Below are 19,089 nucleotides of genomic sequence, written 5' to 3' on the forward strand. Positions count from 1 at the left end.
CAGACTGTGAACTTTCTGACCCCTGGCTAGTTACCCACAGAACAGTTTCACCTTAACACGAAATCAAAATGAGAACAATACGACACCTCCACATCGTGACTTTAAGGAAACTCCCAAGCCCTTACCTAACAGGCATAATGTGTGCATGCCATTTTGTCTGTTCTTCTTCACTTTGTCAAAGAAGCTTTCTGGTCTCCAAGTGTCTGTCCAAAAAACAATAGACACCGTCTCTCCAAACTTATACAACTAGAAAAAATAAAAATGTTAATTAACGATGGAACAATTCACTGACTACTATTTCAGAGATAACAACCAAAATAAAAAGTGAGAGCAGACCTGAGGTGGGTTGGGGATCAAATCTGTCACAAAAAAGGCAATAAAAGTTCTCTGGCCTCCAGCAGCTGGTGTCTTCCTGAGGCCCTTTCAGTAGTAGGCTTCTAGTATTTTCTGCATTTAGTACAGGAACATACGTCACCAGTTCATGATTTAGCTATGTAGCCTAAAATACTAAAATACAAAGAACATAGTAGGAAGCCAAAAAAAAAAGACTGCTGCACAGTCAGATCAGGGTTCACAAGGTTAACATATTACTATCTTTACTTAACGGATGAAACCACCAAAGCTCAGAAACATCAACTGACTTGAGGTCACACAGCTAGTTAGTAATGAAAAAGAAACTCGAACCGAGGTCTGAGTTCCACGTGTCAGTGACACTCTCATATGGTGGTATACTTCGGCCATTTCTCAAAACCTCCCCCTTACTCTGCCCACTTTTTGTTCCCTCACTATAGAGTTCAAGGATAAGGGCCTTTTCTCTAGCCTCCTCCTTTTCCCCTAAGTGGCCTCCTGCCCTACTTGACCATCACGCAACCAAGAAGCTTGCCTGGTTCCAGTTTGCTTCCAGGCTGGCTGTACAGTTCATTTAAATGAGTCCAACTCCAAATCTTATGCCGAGAAAATCTAGTTTTGAATTCTGGTTCTACAACTTGTTAGCTGTGTGACATAACTATTTCTAAGTCTATCTTTACAATAGGAATAGTGACAAAATACTGTCCTGCCTACTCAGGGTTGTGAGGATCAAATAACATGCAAAAAGCTATTCAAACTGTGGAATAATATGCTAATATTAGATCTTACTAGACACTGTACAAAGAACATTTATTTTCAGAGACTTAATATATGGTAAAACATACAACTAAAGTTGTTATGGAAAGATTTAATTATTCGATTTAAACAGTGTTTGAAAAAATTTCTAATAGAGCTGGAAATCACATCTTGTCCTAGGTCATAAATTAACTGTGACTGAAATAAATGTGTGACTTCAGGAAATCACTAATTTTGCTAAGCCTAAAGGTTCTTCATTTGAGAAATGAAGAAACTGGTCTGGAGAAGGGCTTGTCATCTTAGGCTTCTCACTGTTTTCAAAAGCTGCTGTAAGAGGTAAGGGGGAGGCAGGCAGGAAGGAAACAGAAGCTGGGGTTTCAGGGTCTTCTATCCCTTTATCTCTAGAGAAATACAACTTTTCTCAAGTTTTATATATTGAGGTCTTAAAAACTAAACCGACACTTGTAACAGTGACTGTGAGCTCCCAAGGTGAGGTTCATGTTCCTCATATGGCCACATCTCCAATTTACCTACCAATGGGCTTTATTCCCCAAGTCCATTTGAGAACTCTCTAAAAAGGTATTTCCCTATAGAGGTTATTCTATCTAGTGGCAGTCGAATTTAGAGATCAGTGTAGAAAAACCTTGTAACTCTAAGAATTCAGAGTCACAAATCTTCCTGCTACTGTAACAAGGTTTCTTCATGAAAAAAAAAAAAAATGGATTTAGCGTTCCAATGTGGAATTCCTGGAATATATTCACCCAAGCTACAAGGAATGGGCCTAGTCCTGCTGAGGGCCATTTATCTAATGAATATGTATTACAGGTCATCTACTATGTGCCAAGCATAATGCTATGCACAGCTGTGAAGTGAGAGGCAAAACAGAGCCCGGGCCCTCATGGAATATGCAGTCTTGCTTATTCTTCACACTCAGGGAAGAAGCTCTGGGGTCGTGGCCCTGGTTCTTACTAATTGGGACATCACACACAAGTCAAGTAATCTTCTTGACTTTCAGGAGGAGCTCTACTACAAAGTGGGTAAAATAATTATAAACCTAATAATGTTTAAGGATTAAATGACAAAGCCTGGATTGTGTTGTGCCTTGCACACAGTAAATACTCAATAAATGTTAGGGATCTGATGATATAACAATGATGTTTATAATGATGAGATAGAGATATTCTAAAATTCTGTGTCCTGCTATAATCTAACTGCTTTCTTTGTTGGAGTGGGCTCAAAAACATTACCAAATATTTGAAACTATGCTTATGATTCAATTCTGACGAGTTCAACTGTTTATATTCTAAAAAGTATTTTGGCATCTCTGATCAAATTTTGAAATAGAATTATTACTTTATCAGAAAAAAACTTTAAGGGAAAACCATTACAGAAAACTATATATGCAGCCGCATATAAGTACTTTAAATGGATCTCTGATATTTTAACAGTCACAGAAATACAGTGATGAGATAAATTCTTCATTCAAAAAGAAAAAGATCATTTAAAGGAGAGTTAGGATGCTAGTCACATATAAACACTAGCTGAACCATTCTGGGCAAAAGCCTCTCGGCATCGCCTAATTTGGGGGATTAAAGAAAACCTCACATAAGCACTGCTTTCTAGGACCCTGATTTATAGACTGTAACCATTCCCATGGCTGTGGTGCAAACTTCTTCAATGATTTCCGGAACATTATGCAAATAGTTCACCATTTAGATGTCAGTACCTCAAAGAACAGGACCAGTCCTTTGTGTCTGACAATCTAAGGACTTAGCAGTAAACTATAAAAAGAAACTGGAGCAAAATCATAACAGTGACGAGAACTGAGGTTGCAAAAGCCTGAGCACTGACTATCATATAAGTAATTCTTTGTGCTGTGATCATCACCACCCCCTCGACATTACTGATGCACATCGAAATTTATGACTACAAACAGAACTGTTTTCTAAAACCTGGTCAATACATTATTTTTTGGTGTTAACTTGGAGCAAGAGAAAGCAGTTTATCTAACTTGATATTGGATCATGTTTTATCTATTGAAGACAAAAACTCAACTCGAAATAATCCATATGATTACATATAAGGCACTATCTAGTTAGAGTGAGAAGATGCACAAGAAAAATATTAGGTAGTGAATAATTATCAAAAATGAGATACAGACTGTATGTATCACGAGTTAGGCATTTCCCCCAGTTATAGAGTACGTGAAGGCGACTGCTGAAGAGATAGGATATAACAGGGACCTTAAAGGATGGATAAGATTTAGATTTGGGAAGCTGCACATAGGGAAAGAATGAAATGGTGTGAACAAAGGTGGGAAATCGTGGGCAATATTTAGAAGGGCATTAAGCAGTTATCTAGAAATAGCTACTGCCTGACTTGCCTCTAACAAGTATCTCTAATTCCTGACAGCTTACCATATGCCAATTGCTGTCAATTCCAGCTCTATAATTTACCTAGAAATTGACTATTCATTTCTTTTCCCACTATCTTAGTTTGAGGGCTCAATATAACTTGCTGAATGATGTTAATAGTGTTCTAACTCATTTCATCGACACCAATAGTTCCTTCTTTTCAGTAGCACAGATGTTTTGTAAACTCTATTCTGTAATAGGCTTTAAGGCTTTTGTTATTTTATATTCAAATAAAAATATTTCGTGATTTTTAAGTTAAAAAATATTTTCTCTGCATATGGAAAAATTAGTAAATTTAACTTACTAAATTAAGAACTCTATTAAGCCACACATGTATTTTATATATATGTATATCCTAAATCAGATCAGTTAAATCTGTGAGGTAAAAAAAAAGCTGAGCTAAGAGAGTTGTCAAAAAACACACTATAAAACCATATGATCAAGAATTACTAGTTTTCTATAAAGAATAATTGTCTTCGATTTGTCTTTTAATCCTCACATGCATTTTGCTCAACACTGATGTAACACCGATTTTTGCGACACTAAGATTATGAAAGTGGCCACACACGAGGTACAGAAAGCTGAGTGACTATGTACCGCGTTCCCCAACCTTTTTGGCACTAGGGACAGGTGCCCCTATGAGAATCTAATGCCTAATGATATGAGGTGAAGCTTAGGCAGTGATGCCAGCACTGGGAGACCAGTACCGGTCCGTGGCTCGGTGCTTGGGGATCCCCGACTATGTAGACAGCAGACTACAAGATTTATATTCTCACATAAATGAGCAAATCCACATAAATTTTTAAATATTACCATTATTTAGCGGGTGGTCAAAAACAATTCTGAAGTGACTGAAAGAATTAGAGAGTTTATTGAGTCATTCTAAGGTTACACAGCCATGTAGAGCTCTGACATCCTCATACCTAGTGTTGTGTTCTTTGTACTAGGTTAGTCTTTATCATTTCTACATTAGTCCCTGTACAACAATAAAACCGATTTAATGCTTTTGAAAAACAACAGTAAGAACTACTCTAAGGCCAACAATGTCAATTACCACAATGGGTGTTGTTTCATGAAAAAAAAAGTTAATTAACAATAAATAATAAATACTATACGAAGGAAGTATTTTAACATTTTACTTGGCCTGTCAGATTCAGGTGAATGTACACTAAGTGTTGAATAAAAAAGACTAAAAGAAAATATACCAAACTGGTAATTTATGATTACCTCTAGGTGGTGGGACTATGGATGCTTTTATTTCCTTCTTTATACTTACTGTATTTTCTTAATTTTTTCTAAGTATATATGTCATATATTATCAAGGAAAAATTATTTTTTATAATGGCTCCTCTAAAACAGAGAAAATGGTAAATGAAGGTGGTAATTCTAATTCTGCGCAATTTGGCCGCTAAATGCTTAACTTGAAGAGTTCAGGAAAAGAAGGACTTTGTTCCATTTATCTTTTGTGTATTAAGAAAAGTCCTTGATTTTTCATTAGCAGTTATGTCTAAAAACAATCAACTTTATTGGCTCTAGACAAACAGATTTTTCTCTGATTAGAAAAAGCCAAGAAATACAAATAATACAGTGTTAGAAATATCTGTTACTTAGGAATTTCAATAACATTTTAAAGTATACATGTTTATAACTAATATGTGAATTGTGAGAAAAATACTAAAATTTACTCAATGAAAATTTGACTATCTGATGTACTTGGTTAAGATAACCTATGTCTAAAGTTAGCTCCCAAATCTGCGCGATATTAGAGTTTATCTAGTTCATAATTCTTTATACTTTTTAGTGCCAAATCTTTTTTCCAAATAAATTCTTAAATAGAGCATCAATAGAGTTAAAAATAATGACTGGAGGAGACTTACTCCATTCAACTTACTCCAACACAAAAATGTTCAGAAGAGGTTGAAAGTATACAAAAGACTTGAACTGGCAAGTTTTGTTTGTAAGTATGCATTTTATTAGAAGACCAATTTAAATGTAATCATTAAAAGTAAGTGGTAAATTCTGAAAGGCGAATCATTTATACATTTTCTCTGGTTCTTCATAACCAAAGGCAATATTGCTAAGATGATTGGCCAGGACTAGTCAATTAAATTGGGCTACTCCTTCTAGGTAATACAGAAAATATAGACTCTTTAAAGCTACAGATATAGCATTTGATATTCAATGCTAATGTATCTTCTCATTGTTAATTCGTTATTTTAAATTACGCATTCCAGGAAGACATATCAGAAAAACCTTATTTCATAGATTCTAAGATGTATACTTTTTTTCTATTATTATATCTGAAATAAGAATGCGTCTTAACAATCAATGAAGCCTTAAAAGCACTGTTGGCCATTAGCAGTCATGGTTGTCATGGATCACATTTGTGTGACCATCAGAACACAATATAAAACTTGGAAAATGAATGTCAACAGCTTGGAAAAAAATCTTGGAAACGGTTAATGGAATGCCTTTTTAACCCTTCAGAACTAAGATTGTTGGGTTAAAAATAACTAATTTTACACATTAATGACTACAAAGTTGGATTAAAAGCCTAGTATCATTGGCTTCTGACTCTTTAAAATATTTTTTAAGAGATGTTGCTTCACAATGCCCTGATGGCACAGAAAATGATACCGTATGGAAAAACATGGCCTCAGCAATGCAGAGTTAAGTTATTTGGAAGACTGTAAAAAGGTTTTAGGAATACTTAATCAATTTGATTAGACTATATTTCCTTTTTATGTATGTACCTATTCATTCAATATACCATTAAAATCTTTAGCTAAATTTCAATGGGCTAGTCCAATGTGAGATGAAAGAAATCTAAGTTATAGAAAAACTTAGTATAAAAAATTTAATATTAAAAAATTAAGTACACACAAATGTAGCATAATAGTAATCTTATAATTCATGAAATATAATAAAATCTACTTGTAATATGTAGAAAAATAAAACATTTTTGCTAAATACCATTTAAAAGTCACTCTTTGTAGCATTACCTGTAAACCACAGCAGCCTACAGCATTCATTATGGAAGCATTGTGAATAACTCGGTAAGAGATTCCCAGCTTTGTTGCTCTCAGAATCAGATCGCTGTGGGTTGTAGCCCTGTAGTGAGAAAATATCGAGTTGTATTAAAGTCACCTACACTGATGTTTTAAGACAGTAAAGTTATACTATTTCATGAGTTCGAGTCAAAGTGTTGAGGACGCTGCTCAATTTCTGAGCTTTTTGGCAAGAAAAGCGAGTCTACACATGCTCTTCACAATGTTGAATTGCAGCTTCAACACTCTTAAAGTAACCTTGGCAGCTACAGAAAAAAGGGAAGTTTCACTTGCTCTGGTTAATATTTGCAGACACCTGAACTCTGGAGCAGCAATTCTCAAACAACTTTTTGGTCGTAGGGCCCCTTTAAACTCCTCAAATGACTGCTCTCGAGTTCTAAATTACAGCACAACTAGACCTACTTAATTTCTGCTCTGTTCTGAAGGTTTTGTTTTTGTATTTTGAAATACAACATGGTAGAACATACGGAACATTTTCATAGCCTGTTAATCTTTGTCTTTATACATGAGCGTTCTATCTGACATAATCTTAGTTGGATTTTCCATCCGTCTAGCAGTCATTTTATTTATAACTGTTGTCCTGGGTGTATGTGTGTGCATACTGTGCCTGTTGCCTTTCCTTTTCTGAGCTAAATCTAATTATTATAATTAGATAGACTGTAGTAGAGAGAGAATATATGTAAATATAAATACAGATACTGTGAAATATAACACATCAATTCAGAGCTGCATTATTAAAGAAGCCTTTTCTCCTCTTGATCAAAACTCCAAGCCCTACTGGGGAAAGCAACATTAGCATGTTTGAGAAACTCCGTACAAATAAGCATAACCTGAACTGGTCAATGCATACCAAGTAGGAAGATCAAGGGCTTTCACCCCATGAGGCAGTCAGAAACAGATTAACAAATGCCTGGCAGGGAAGCCTGTTTTTGATCACACTTATAACATAAATACTAGTATGAAAAACAACCAATAATTTGATTTAGAGTTAGCTTTTTAAAAAAATAATATGCCAGTTGTAAAAAATGTTTTTAATATCACCTTCAACAGAATTTCTCTACTTCACACTGATTAAGGAAAACAGTTATCAGTGAGTTAAACAGATGAACAGAAAGAAAACTGGTTTAAAATGATCTCTCTCTTAATCACAAGTTCATTTAAAATGACCAGATGTGGATGTGGATGGTATACTATGAAGATTTAATGACCTGACAAAGTGATTTGATTTTTTGTGAAACTGACATGTGATTATAGAAGCCCCTCAGATTTCCACTATAAAAATTTGTGATAAAATTGGTATTTTATCATCACTATTACCTAGATTATATTGCTTCAGGAAAAAGAAAAACTGGTTTGAAACACAGGCTTAAACCATTATAATGAGCACTCTTTCCAGTCCAGGGCTCATGAAAATGCTTCATTTATGGTGACTGGAAAAGTGTGTGTGTGTAAAAAAAACTTATTACTATTTCTGGGCATGTGGCTCTATCCACAATCATATAGACACATACACACACACACTCTGATTGTGGACATATACCCAGAAATAGTAATAAATTTGTCCTAATAATATGCTTGTTACTTGGAATAGCTCTGAAGGCAATTTAAAGAGAGTCAAGAATGTTTTCATCAATGGAATCAATACAATAAAGAACATAAAGGTGACCAATTTGAATGCATGAGTCTGTATATTTTAAATTTTATTTTATAATAACATTAGTTCGTGGATACTGTTCCACTGTATTTGGCTGATGATCTGAAAATTCATTAATATTTGCAAAGATATGGTGAAACTGATGTTCTTATGAACTACTGGAAACACTATAAATTGGCACAATCCTTTGATTTTTTGGTATTATAAACCTATTTGGGAGAATCTATCATAAAAAAAATAATACAAAATGTGGGGATGGGAAAGTGGGAGCGGAAAAAAATAATATACATTAATCCATACATGGCAGATTTACTTATATTGGAGAAATAAATGGACTACTGATGTTTATTGGATAGTTACTAGGCACTAAGCACTGTTCAAATGTATTACATGAATGGAAACAATCAAATGACTTACATTAGAGCACGTAGGAAACAAGAGACTAAAGGTATATTTTTGTATGCCATGAAGGAAAAGGCACACACATAAGTATAAAAGATTATGTAAACTTATTATAAAATATAGTTATAGAGTGTATTAAAATAAAGGATGACAAGATGGAGTCATTATTAGAATTTGTTGAAGGATGACCTTTGTGTGGATAGAAAGCTTAAGACAGTCATCTCTCACATGACTGAGTCAGATCTATTGATGTAGGATTTTTTAAAGAGTCATTTATACTCTTTATGTGATTAACTTCTATATTTCAATAATCAGGAATAAAAGGACCAAGATGAAAACTACATCAACTGACTTTCAATTACCTTTTTCAAGAATTTAAGATTGTTAGAGATGGATGGTGGTGATGGCTGCACAACAATATGAATGTACTTAATGCCACTGAACTGTACATTTAAAAATGGTTAAAATACTAAATATTATGTTATATATACTTTACAATTTTAAAGTTAGAAAAAAGAATTTAAGATTGAATAAACAATTTTCCCTTTTTACATTTTTATTCAAATAAGTAGAAAGGGGCTTAAAATTAAACAAAGAACATTCTTTTGTTGTATGTAAGAATTTCAGTGTCTTGTTGAATTCTGTATTCCCTTCCTGATTTATCCATTTAATTCGCTCATATTCTCATTCTTCCAGGCCCAATTAAAATTTACACATTCCCTACCATCCTGTCTTCAACCATTATATCTTTGACTGTTATATCCCAACAGTAATCCAGTAGATAAATAAAAATTAACTTTAGTATAGTAATTATTATATAAATCTAAATAACAAGATTATACATAATTAGTCACTAACAGGGTAAATGAATTGCCTAGGAGTTAAAAGGGGGGGGGGTACTTGCTCCTAAATAAGGTAAGAGTCACAGAAGAGGTGGCATCTGAGCTGGGTCTTAAAGAACCTATTTTACCAAACAGAAATTGGGGACAACAATAGCTAACACTAGTGTATAGTATACTTGAAAACTGTTGAGAGTAGATCCTAAGACTTCTCATCACAAGGAAAAAAATATATTTTTTCTTTTCTTTTGTATCTGTATAAGATGATGGAAGATAACTTATTGTGGTGATCATTTCATAATATATGTAAGTCATTATGCTGTACACCTTAAACTTATGCAGTGCTTTTGCGTCGATTATATCTCAATAAAACTGGGAATAAATAAAAGGAAAGAAGGACTGGGAAGAACAGTCTGTTTTAAGAAAAAATCATGAGCGAAGACATGGAGGACAAATATTGCTAAACACTTATAAGATGATGAAATTGCACAATTTGGCTCTGACATAGTCAAAAAAAGAAGTAGCCAAAGGAAAAAGTAGATAAGACTGTTGAAAGATTTAAGGCCATGAAAAGTCACTGAAGGATTTTGAGCAGGGTAGTAAAGGCATCGAGGCACTTTCTCTGGGCCTCAATTTTTTTTATTTACATAGAATTCTTCCTTCTACTATGGGCTTCAGTAGAAGAGTGACATAGATAAAAGGGCAGGTTGGAGAGTATTTTCCACGTCTAGACAATGACAAAGCTAATAATGTTCTCATTTTGAGCCCTTCCAATTGTGGTTTTACAAATATGAATTTAACCATAGCATTAGTAATGAATGAAGAGTCTGGACCAGGCAAAAGGTTACTATATTAAACTGGGGTATATGATAATAAAAGTTTCAGTTAGGTAGAAGAGTGGCAGCCAGAATGGAATGAAAGAATATGAAAAAGTTGGTAAAAAAGTGTCAATAGCAGTGCTTCTCAAATTAACTGGTAAAAGGCTAATATTTTTTTTTTTTTAAAGTTTTCTTGTCTATGGCCATGCTACCCTGAACAAGCCCTATCTTGTCTGATTTCAGAAGTTAAGCAGAGTTAGGTCTGATTAGTACTTGGATGTGAGACCACCTAGGAAGACCAGGTGCTGTAGGCATAAAAAAAAATTTTTTTAAATAAGGGATTGTAAGCTGCCAAGGTCCTTGCAATCTGTGAGGTCAACCAAGGGTTGCCTCACCTAAAAAAAAAAAAGTTTTCTTTAACTATTTCTTTGGGAGAGGGGACACCACCCTTCAACTCAGAAGTCTTTTATCTCTTTACACCCATCATGCCATGAATTCATAGGGAATGGGTTCCAGCAGTGCAGGCTCCTTCCCATTGGTTCTCACACACTGCGCCTTTCTGGGTAGAGCAGGCTGGCGCTTCAGTGGAATCCAGGTACCTTTCTCTTCGGCTTCCTTCTTTTCTTGATCGTTTTCCTTCACACGTTTTGGGAAGCTGTCTCCGCTCTTAGAGTACTTAATATGCTCAACAAGTACATCAATTCTCTTGGCAAGAATCTTGCTCTTAACTTGTTTGTTTACAATGATGCCAAGAGCATGCTGGGTAACACTGAAGACTCTTCCAGATCTGCCATGGTAACGTTGGTGAGGATTCGTTTGAACAGTGCCCATTTCCTTGATGTCTACAATACCACCTTTCTTGTAGATTTGCACGTATGTGGTCAAAGGAACAGCTCAATGTTTTCTAAAAGCCCTAGAGAACATATAGCGGGTGCCTCTCCTCCTTTCCCTTGTGTCGGTCATTTTGGTGAATTACTGGAAGATGGCGATTCCGGCCAAAAGAAAGGGCGAATGTTCTATATTGTCATGAACGATAGTTTCATAAAATGCAATAAAAATTAACTCTAAAAATCAAATATAAATTAATACAAAATACAAGCTTTAAATTTTTATTATTAGATCCACCAGAGATAAATTAGTTTTTTAAATTGCTATAAAAGTTTCTAAATGCTTACTCTCAATTTCTGTTATCTCATCATAGACTAGTAAGTTTGTTGGCTGGCATCAGTCTGCAAACCTCACTTTGAGCAGCACTGGTTTATTGGACTTTGTCAGTGACTGGATGCCATGAAAGTAAGAATGGTGGTACCATCGAGTTGGGAAGTTTGGCGAGTTCAGGTGTCACTACAGGAAACATGGGATTTTGGCAGAAGACAGTGTGATAATAAGAAAATACTATAAGAGTTCCAAGACATTTTATATATACGATTTTTCAGTACCCTTATTTTACTGTTTTGTGGATAAAAAATACACACACACACACACACACACACACACACACACACACGTTACTTCCTTTAAAGAAAGCCTTACTTTTACAAAAAACAATGTCAGAGGTTAAAATAAACTATTTAAATATTTAAAAATGTATGATTACCCAATGTCATTTGCAACCAAGTATAATAATAATACACAATCCCTGGCACATCATAGTAATATAAATTACTTTCTTTTTGACAGACACACGCACTTGTAACTCCAATCTTTTGAAAAACATCCTTGGTGGTAGGCTCATAGTGATTTAATTATCCTTATGTTACCTAAATCTGTGACATAAATCTTGGGTCACCAGCTGGAGACAAAGAACTCTTCTGTTTGGCTTGACATTAGAGATTGATGATGCTTGACCAGACAAGTAGAAGCCCATCTTTTTAGTAATGGGGAAGAACAGAGCTCCCAATGGATATAAGAAATTGAAATCTGAGGCCTGATAGATGATAAATTCAAAGCAAGAAAAGTGACAGCAATATTGCTAATTATTGGATGATTAAAAAAGAAAGCAGAAGATGCTTGTAATTTACCTGCAAAACAACTGGCAGGCATGACTCTCAAAAAATGTAATATACTTATTTAATGACATACTAGTTATGTCTTTTGATGTCCTAAGTGACCTTCTAAAAGAACAGCAGAAGCAATGATACAAACTTTAGAGTTGATACCTGACAACATGATACATATGATCACATCCCAGCTAAGTAGGTTTTCTTCATTAATATCAAAGATAATGAAAGTTTAAACTTTTAGACATTTAAAAGTTTAAACTTTTAGAAATTTTAGACAGAGCTTTGGTAAACAGAGTCTTTCAACAAGATCTGGAAGGTGAAGAGGTTTTAAATATAACAATAATTCTTATTGGTTTAAAAAAAAAATAAGTAAATGCAACTAACACTCAAAATATTTGCTTTGACTTACCCAAATGGATCACCAACTACAAGGAATGCAACATCACTGATATCAGCATCCTTTAAAATATTATCTGCTTCTTGTTCCACTTCTTCTCTATCAGCGAGAATCAATTTTCTTCCATAAAATTCTTCCTATAGATTTAAATCCAATATCACAATGAGACAGCAGGTGACCATTTCAACACACATACACACATGCACACACAAAATAATCTTTGTCTGGGGCTGGTGCAAATCTTGGCAACCATCCAAACACAGATCACTGAATATATCAATGAGCTAGCACTCTATATCATGCTGCAATTAAACTCTGTCTTTGAGGCTTATCTTAATATCCCAAGAGGAGGTAGACTAACATCTGAGGCTTTTTGCATTTTTAATTTACCTCTAAATTTGGTTCTAACAGACCAGGGAGAATATTGTAGGATGAACAGAGAATATGTATGCATGAGCCTTACTTTAGAAACATAGCAATACAGAATATATAAATTAAATAGTAATTATAAACATACAGTGCAGTTTGAATTTTACTAAATTTTCCATGGGGAAATCTATGGGACCCTGGCTAAAATGAAAAGTAACTTCAATGAGAAATAATAGAAAATTAAGATTTAGCTGTTTACATAACCAGCAAACATTCTTATATAATTGCAGGAAAGATAATTTAAAACTGTATTTCCTAGTTTCTGCTAAAAAAAAAAAAAAAAAAAGAAAAAAGAAAAAAAAGGGCAGAGTTGCAGGGGAAAAAAAAGAATTCTAAATATTTAGGAAGCCTCCATATAACCTGCTTTGTTAACTAATTACCTGAAGTTCAACTCTAGAGAACAAACCCAGGAGTTGATCTTAACTGAAGTGACAGCGTCTAAGTAAGGAGAGGGAGCTGGTGTGCCTGTGGTCATGTGGTAGTGGTTACAAGCTATTATGCAAGATCATGAATCTTATAATTGACTCTCCGTGGAGTAGTATGTAATTCAAGTCGAGTAAAAGTGGATGCACAGATAAATAATACTATTTCTTATACACTGACAAGTTTGTTGGAGTCATAAGGATTATGTTGTAAAGATTATATCTTAAGCCAAATTATAAGGATTACTAATATTTGTCATGCAAATGACTAAATGAACAAATGATTAAGCATTTGAAGATAAAGGCTATTGTTCCACCTGTGATAATTATGTCCTAATACTTAACAAGAATCTGCTCTTCAAATGTGAAAAAAGATCTCTTCCTTTCCTCTGCAAATTTTAGAGATAATTGTTCCAGAAGTTCTCAATGACAATGTTTTTATAGATAAAAATGTTCTATTTTCACTTTTACCATATATTTTTTCTTAATCATTAATTTTTATATACCTTAGTTTTATAAACCCAGAACTTAATAGTTATAGAACATTCATATTCACATATGTAAAAGAACACATGATTATGGAAAAATGAAGAAAATGTTTTTTTTCTGAACTTCTAAAATTTCTTAAAGATCAAGAAGTCATAAGAAATAAGGAGCTTACACATGGAACTGAGAAAATAGGAAAAGTCGAAATAAAATCAAGAGAACGTTATGCCTTGAAAGCCAGTTTCAAGGAGTAGTCACCTATGTCAAAAGATGTGAAACGTAAGAATTCAAAACCGTCCTCTGGAGTTCTCAGCTACTAAATAATTGTTCAATAAATAGAAATACTTCAGAGGAATGGGAGTCAGTTTGCAGGAGTCTGAGACATGAGTGAGCTGCTTTTCCAAGAAGAGAGAGAAACAATAATCATTATGGGAAAAGGGGCTTAAAAGAGGAGAGTTTTCAGAACAGACAATATTTGAACATGGTTTCAGGCCAAGGGGAGATGTTAATATAGATTAAACATAAAGAAGAATAAATTGATGGGAGTAAGGTTCCAGAGGGAGGGGGAGGAAAAAAAGGTTTGCAAAACACACATCTAGTTGGAATTAATCTTGGACAGGAAGAGAACCTCATCTTACAAGTCATTTTCTAAGGCTGGAGGGAAGGTAGATTCCCTGAAACAGAGATTTAGAGAACAGACAAATGGGAAGCTAATAAAGGCTATAGCTGATGGCCTCTTTTCGCTCAATGCAAAGTCCTTTACTGTCCTTCTCTGTGCCTCCAATATCAATCTGCAGCAGTTTGACAGGACAAGGAAAGAGTAACCCGGTATCCAGGTGAAGTAGGTTAGGAAGAAAAGAGCAGGAACCAATACACTGGGAGAAAATGAAAGTTATTTCAGTGATGCCCAAGAACAAGCATAGCAAATATTGTGCTTTTCTCCTCCATGCTTTTGCTCACAATTATTTTTCCTTCAGCAAGGAATGCTCTTTTTCTTCCCCTTATCTGTAATAATATTTGTAATAATACAAATATCTGTAATAATATTTGTAATAATATACTTACATTGAGCTGACTCTGCGGTCAGGCATTGTTCTAAGAACTTATGTGGTATAGGAGTTCATTTAATCTTTACCACAGTCTATGAGACGGCACTATCTTTATCCCTTTTACAGATAAGAGCATAGAAAAATTCAGTGACTGCCCAAGGTCACAGAACATTGGCCGATTGCAGAACTTCACATGTACTACCAATGGGGCAAAGACAGGCAGGTAGGTACCTGCTTTCTGCAGGTAGCTGGGGCCCCAAAGTTAGTTCCCTTTGGCCTTGAGCAGTTTCCTCCATTTACCCTGCAGAGCTGTACAAATACTACCATTTTCTATTTGGACCATGACGTAAATGAAAACAAAAGAAAACAAAACTTAAAGACTAGGATGCATTATTTTAAAACATAGCTCATAGCCTGAAGTGATCTTCTCTCTCACATGTATTCCAACTGTAATTAAAAACTAGTAATTAACATGAGATAGCTTCTACTATTTAGTTGGTGAAGCAAGAATGTTGACTTAAGACCATCTAAGTTCTTTCCAGCAATATAATTTTATAGTTTCCCCCTTCCACTGCCATCAAAATTATTACTTAAATCTTCCATTATTATTTGTTTTCCTGGGTATAACACAGATGAATCATGAACCATTTGAGAACCAAGATCATCTTACATCTCTTTGGTACAATGTGCACAAGTATATTGCACCAAGGGCATATAAGATCATAATTTATCCACAGAAGTTGCCTAAAGAAATTCAAGTTGTATATACCAAAATTAAAACTCTTTCCTGGATTCCCTGTCTCTAATTACTTTCTGAATATAGAGAACTTGAAAACCCATATGCAAAAAGATATTTGCACACTAATGTTCAAAGAAGCATCATTCACGGTGGCCAGGACATGGAAGCAACCGAAGTGTCCTACAATAGACGACTGGATAAAGAAGCTATGGTACATATATACAATGGAATATTACTCAGCCATAAGAAGAGATGAAATACTGCCATTTGCGACATGGATGGACCTTGAAATAATCATGCTAAGCGAAGCAAGCCAGAGAGAAAAAATTAAAAACCACACGATATCACTTATATGTGGGATATAGACCTAAAAGCAACAAATGAACAGGACAAACAAGCAGAGACTCATGGACATGGACAATAAACTAGTAATTACCAGAGGGTAGGGACGGGGGGAAAGGGGAGGTAGATGGGGTCAAAAGGGGTCAAATATGTGATGACAGAAATCTAACTGTGGGTGGTGAACACACAATTTCCAAAAGCGTTACTATATATATATATATATATATATATATATATATATATATATATATATATATATATATATTCCTTACTGTTAAATGTACACTTGAAACTTACTGGATTTTGTTAATCAATGTTACAATAAAAATAAATAAATAAATAAATAAAATGCTCTCCTTCCTTCTATAACCTGTCCATCAATCTTTTCATCCTAATTTATATTGTACTTGGAGTTTGACAATGAACATGATCTTAGCCCTTTCTCCAAAATTTACTGAGCCATTAATGAGATTCAGCTAAATGTATGACATTCTAACAAAGGCTAGGGTTACTACTTTCAGGCTCACTGGATGCATACAAGTGTATGGTTATAAACCTCACTTGGAGATGTCTATTTAAAGGTAAGACCTTTCTGGATAGATACAGACAGAAAGGCGATTACCATTCCCTATGGAAATAATTTTCAGCTTGGTTTCTGAATTATAACAAACTCATTAAGGCTGTGTTAGCACCTCATTAGCACTCAACTCAGAAAGGATTTCTTAGCTATCTCATGAAATAAGGGATTTTTATAACTAACCCCAGGAGTGTAAAATAACTTTCCTATTTACTGGAAAAAGCCACAAAATTAGACTTGTAAAGTAAGACAAAGCACTTTCTAATTTTCCAAGTCACTTGGTTGGTGTACGATTTTGATTTTTGTACTACCCAGATCCTTAGTGAGCAGGGGATGTGTTTTAAAGGGTTTAAATAAGCAGGTTTGAAAATTCTGTTCAGTTCAGTGTAATGAAAATCACTTGTTGGATATAGTTTTCTTTCCAGGAGGCTGAAGAACCTTAACCACCTACCAGGACTTCCTTCCCTACAGTCAGGACGGAGGTATAGGCTTCCAGATACACACGACTGCAGCGTCTTACAACTTCCAGGCCCTTGACTGTGATGTCCTTGGCATCTCCCAGGCCCAAGCCGATGAGGTAAAGCATTTCAAAGTCCAGGGGGAGGGAGACTGCAGGACGAAGTGAACAAGAAAAACAAATGTCAGCTACACCGATGATACTTAAAACCTAGTGACGATCACGAAGATGAAAACCAAAAACAGCACAAGGGACAGGATGTCACAGGAGTGAGGTTTGAGAAACTGACTTCATGTCTCTTAAACAGGGACTGGAATAGTGTTTCTAAATAACCCTACCCCGATTTTTCTCTTGTTACACAAACCTAGGAGCTGATAGTTAGCCGCTGGGAATGTCGGAGCTGAGCCCCTGTCCTCTCCAAATCACTAAATGCCACCTTTCCGCAGAAACAGCAGACGAAAAGACAGATTCGCGCCGAGCCAGGGTCCACGCCGCCGGCTTCACATACGGTGCCGCAAAACGTCGGCGCCTTTACTGCACTTTACGACTCACTGGAGTGGACAGGGAAGCCGGCTTCTGTGTGATGGGATGGAGGCCTCCGGAGGACTGCTCCAGGTTAGACCGGAAGAAACCCGCCGGGGGAGTCTGTACACAGCCCCCAGCATGGCTTCTGGGGAAGGACGTGGCCAGTGGCTTCAACATCCCACCCAAGGACCGGGTGAGTGGTAGAGCTCTTCGCCCCGCAGGAGCGGGACGCGAGGTTGGGCCGCAGAGCCCCGCGCTTCCCCAGCCCACAAGTGGGTGGGGAGTGGGAGGGACTAAGCTACCTAGCCCCGGGATTACTGAGTGTAGAGTTCCATCCCGCCCTTCCACTCTGCTGTAGTTTAGCCAGCCGCCTCCCTGGCGAAGTGTCAGCTTGGCATACCCGCCGCGAGTGTGATTCTGATTTCCCAGCGGGGCAGTGATTCCACGGGTTTATCTCCAGAACCTAATTCCGGAGGGGCCCCCAAAGGGCGTGCGTGACTGAGATTTACCTCAATTATCCTCAGTGTCGGGAAGCCCAGACCCTTCCGCGCCTGGAGAAGTGACCTTTCAGAATGCACAGGGATTTCAGACCTCACCCCAGTTGCTTCGACAGCGGGGAATTCCTGTCGAGTAGTTTATTAGATGTAGTTCTTTTGTCAGAATGGTTTGTTTTTACTGTAAATCCTCTTCGTAGGGTCACTGGTGATCTCATCCAAGATAAGTCCGTTTTGCTTATTTTAGTACACAGTGTTGATTATTAAGAATTTTCCTAGTGTTTCTCCAACAATGCCTTGTGTCTTTTTGCCCAACTCTACTTCCTTAAGCTTTGACTTAATTTTTTTCCTGGGTTGCATCCACTCTTTGCACGTATCATTCTATACACTCTTCATGACTGATACTATCCATTCTCGTTCTAAGTGCATCATAGATGTAAATGGAAAACCTAAAACTATAAAACTTCCAGGAGAGAACATAGGAGAACATATTTGTGGCCTTATTTGGGACTTCCGTTGCCTCATCTGTGAAATAGAGATAATACCATCCCTCATACCATTATTGTGAGGATAAGTAAAAGAACACATATAAGGCACTTAATATAGTGCCAGGCAATTAGTAGAGACTCAATAAACATTGGCAGATATATAGAATTTGAAATTAATTTTGTAGTTATTTGGTGTCCATCAGATTATAATGAGAATTAGCCTCCTGCGTCCTACCTTGATTGAGTCTCATTTTTATCCCGTTCACAAAAGTCCTATGAAATAATTGCATAAGTTTACTAATCATAGACCAGTCCTCTAGATACAGTATTTTATTGATTCACGAAGGGTCATCTTTTTTTTTTTCTTTCTTTCTTTTTTTTA

General features: G+C 35.8%; 1 protein-coding gene and 1 pseudogene across 3 annotated transcripts in view; both read right to left on the reverse strand.

The window, feature by feature from the left end:
- DPH5 (diphthamide biosynthesis 5) overlaps positions 1-17,888 on the reverse strand; it is a 29,564-nt gene extending 11,676 nt beyond the window's left edge. Inside the window, exons 1-5 of one of the 3 annotated variants that reach the window (XM_039869591.1) lie at positions 17,753-17,888; positions 17,195-17,352; positions 12,712-12,836; positions 6,521-6,629; positions 126-246 (exon numbers count right to left, since the gene is read on the reverse strand). In XM_039869591.1, the coding sequence (XP_039725525.1) occupies positions 126-246; positions 6,521-6,629; positions 12,712-12,836; positions 17,195-17,329 (490 nt within the window). In that variant the 5' untranslated portion in view covers positions 17,330-17,352; positions 17,753-17,888. Of the gene's footprint in view, positions 1-125; positions 247-6,520; positions 6,630-12,711; positions 12,837-17,194; positions 17,353-17,564 lie in introns of all 3 variants that reach the window. The other 2 variants (XM_039869589.1, XM_039869588.1) reach the window with 2 other exon arrangements.
- On the reverse strand, positions 10,697-12,687 carry LOC120607847 (60S ribosomal protein L21-like; annotated as a pseudogene).
- Positions 17,889-19,089: the final 1,201 nt, after the last annotated feature.

Source organism: Pteropus medius, unplaced genomic scaffold, assembly GCF_902729225.1.
Source record: "Pteropus medius unplaced genomic scaffold, Ma_sr-lr_union100, whole genome shotgun sequence".
NCBI lineage: Eukaryota > Metazoa > Chordata > Mammalia > Chiroptera > Pteropodidae > Pteropus > Pteropus medius.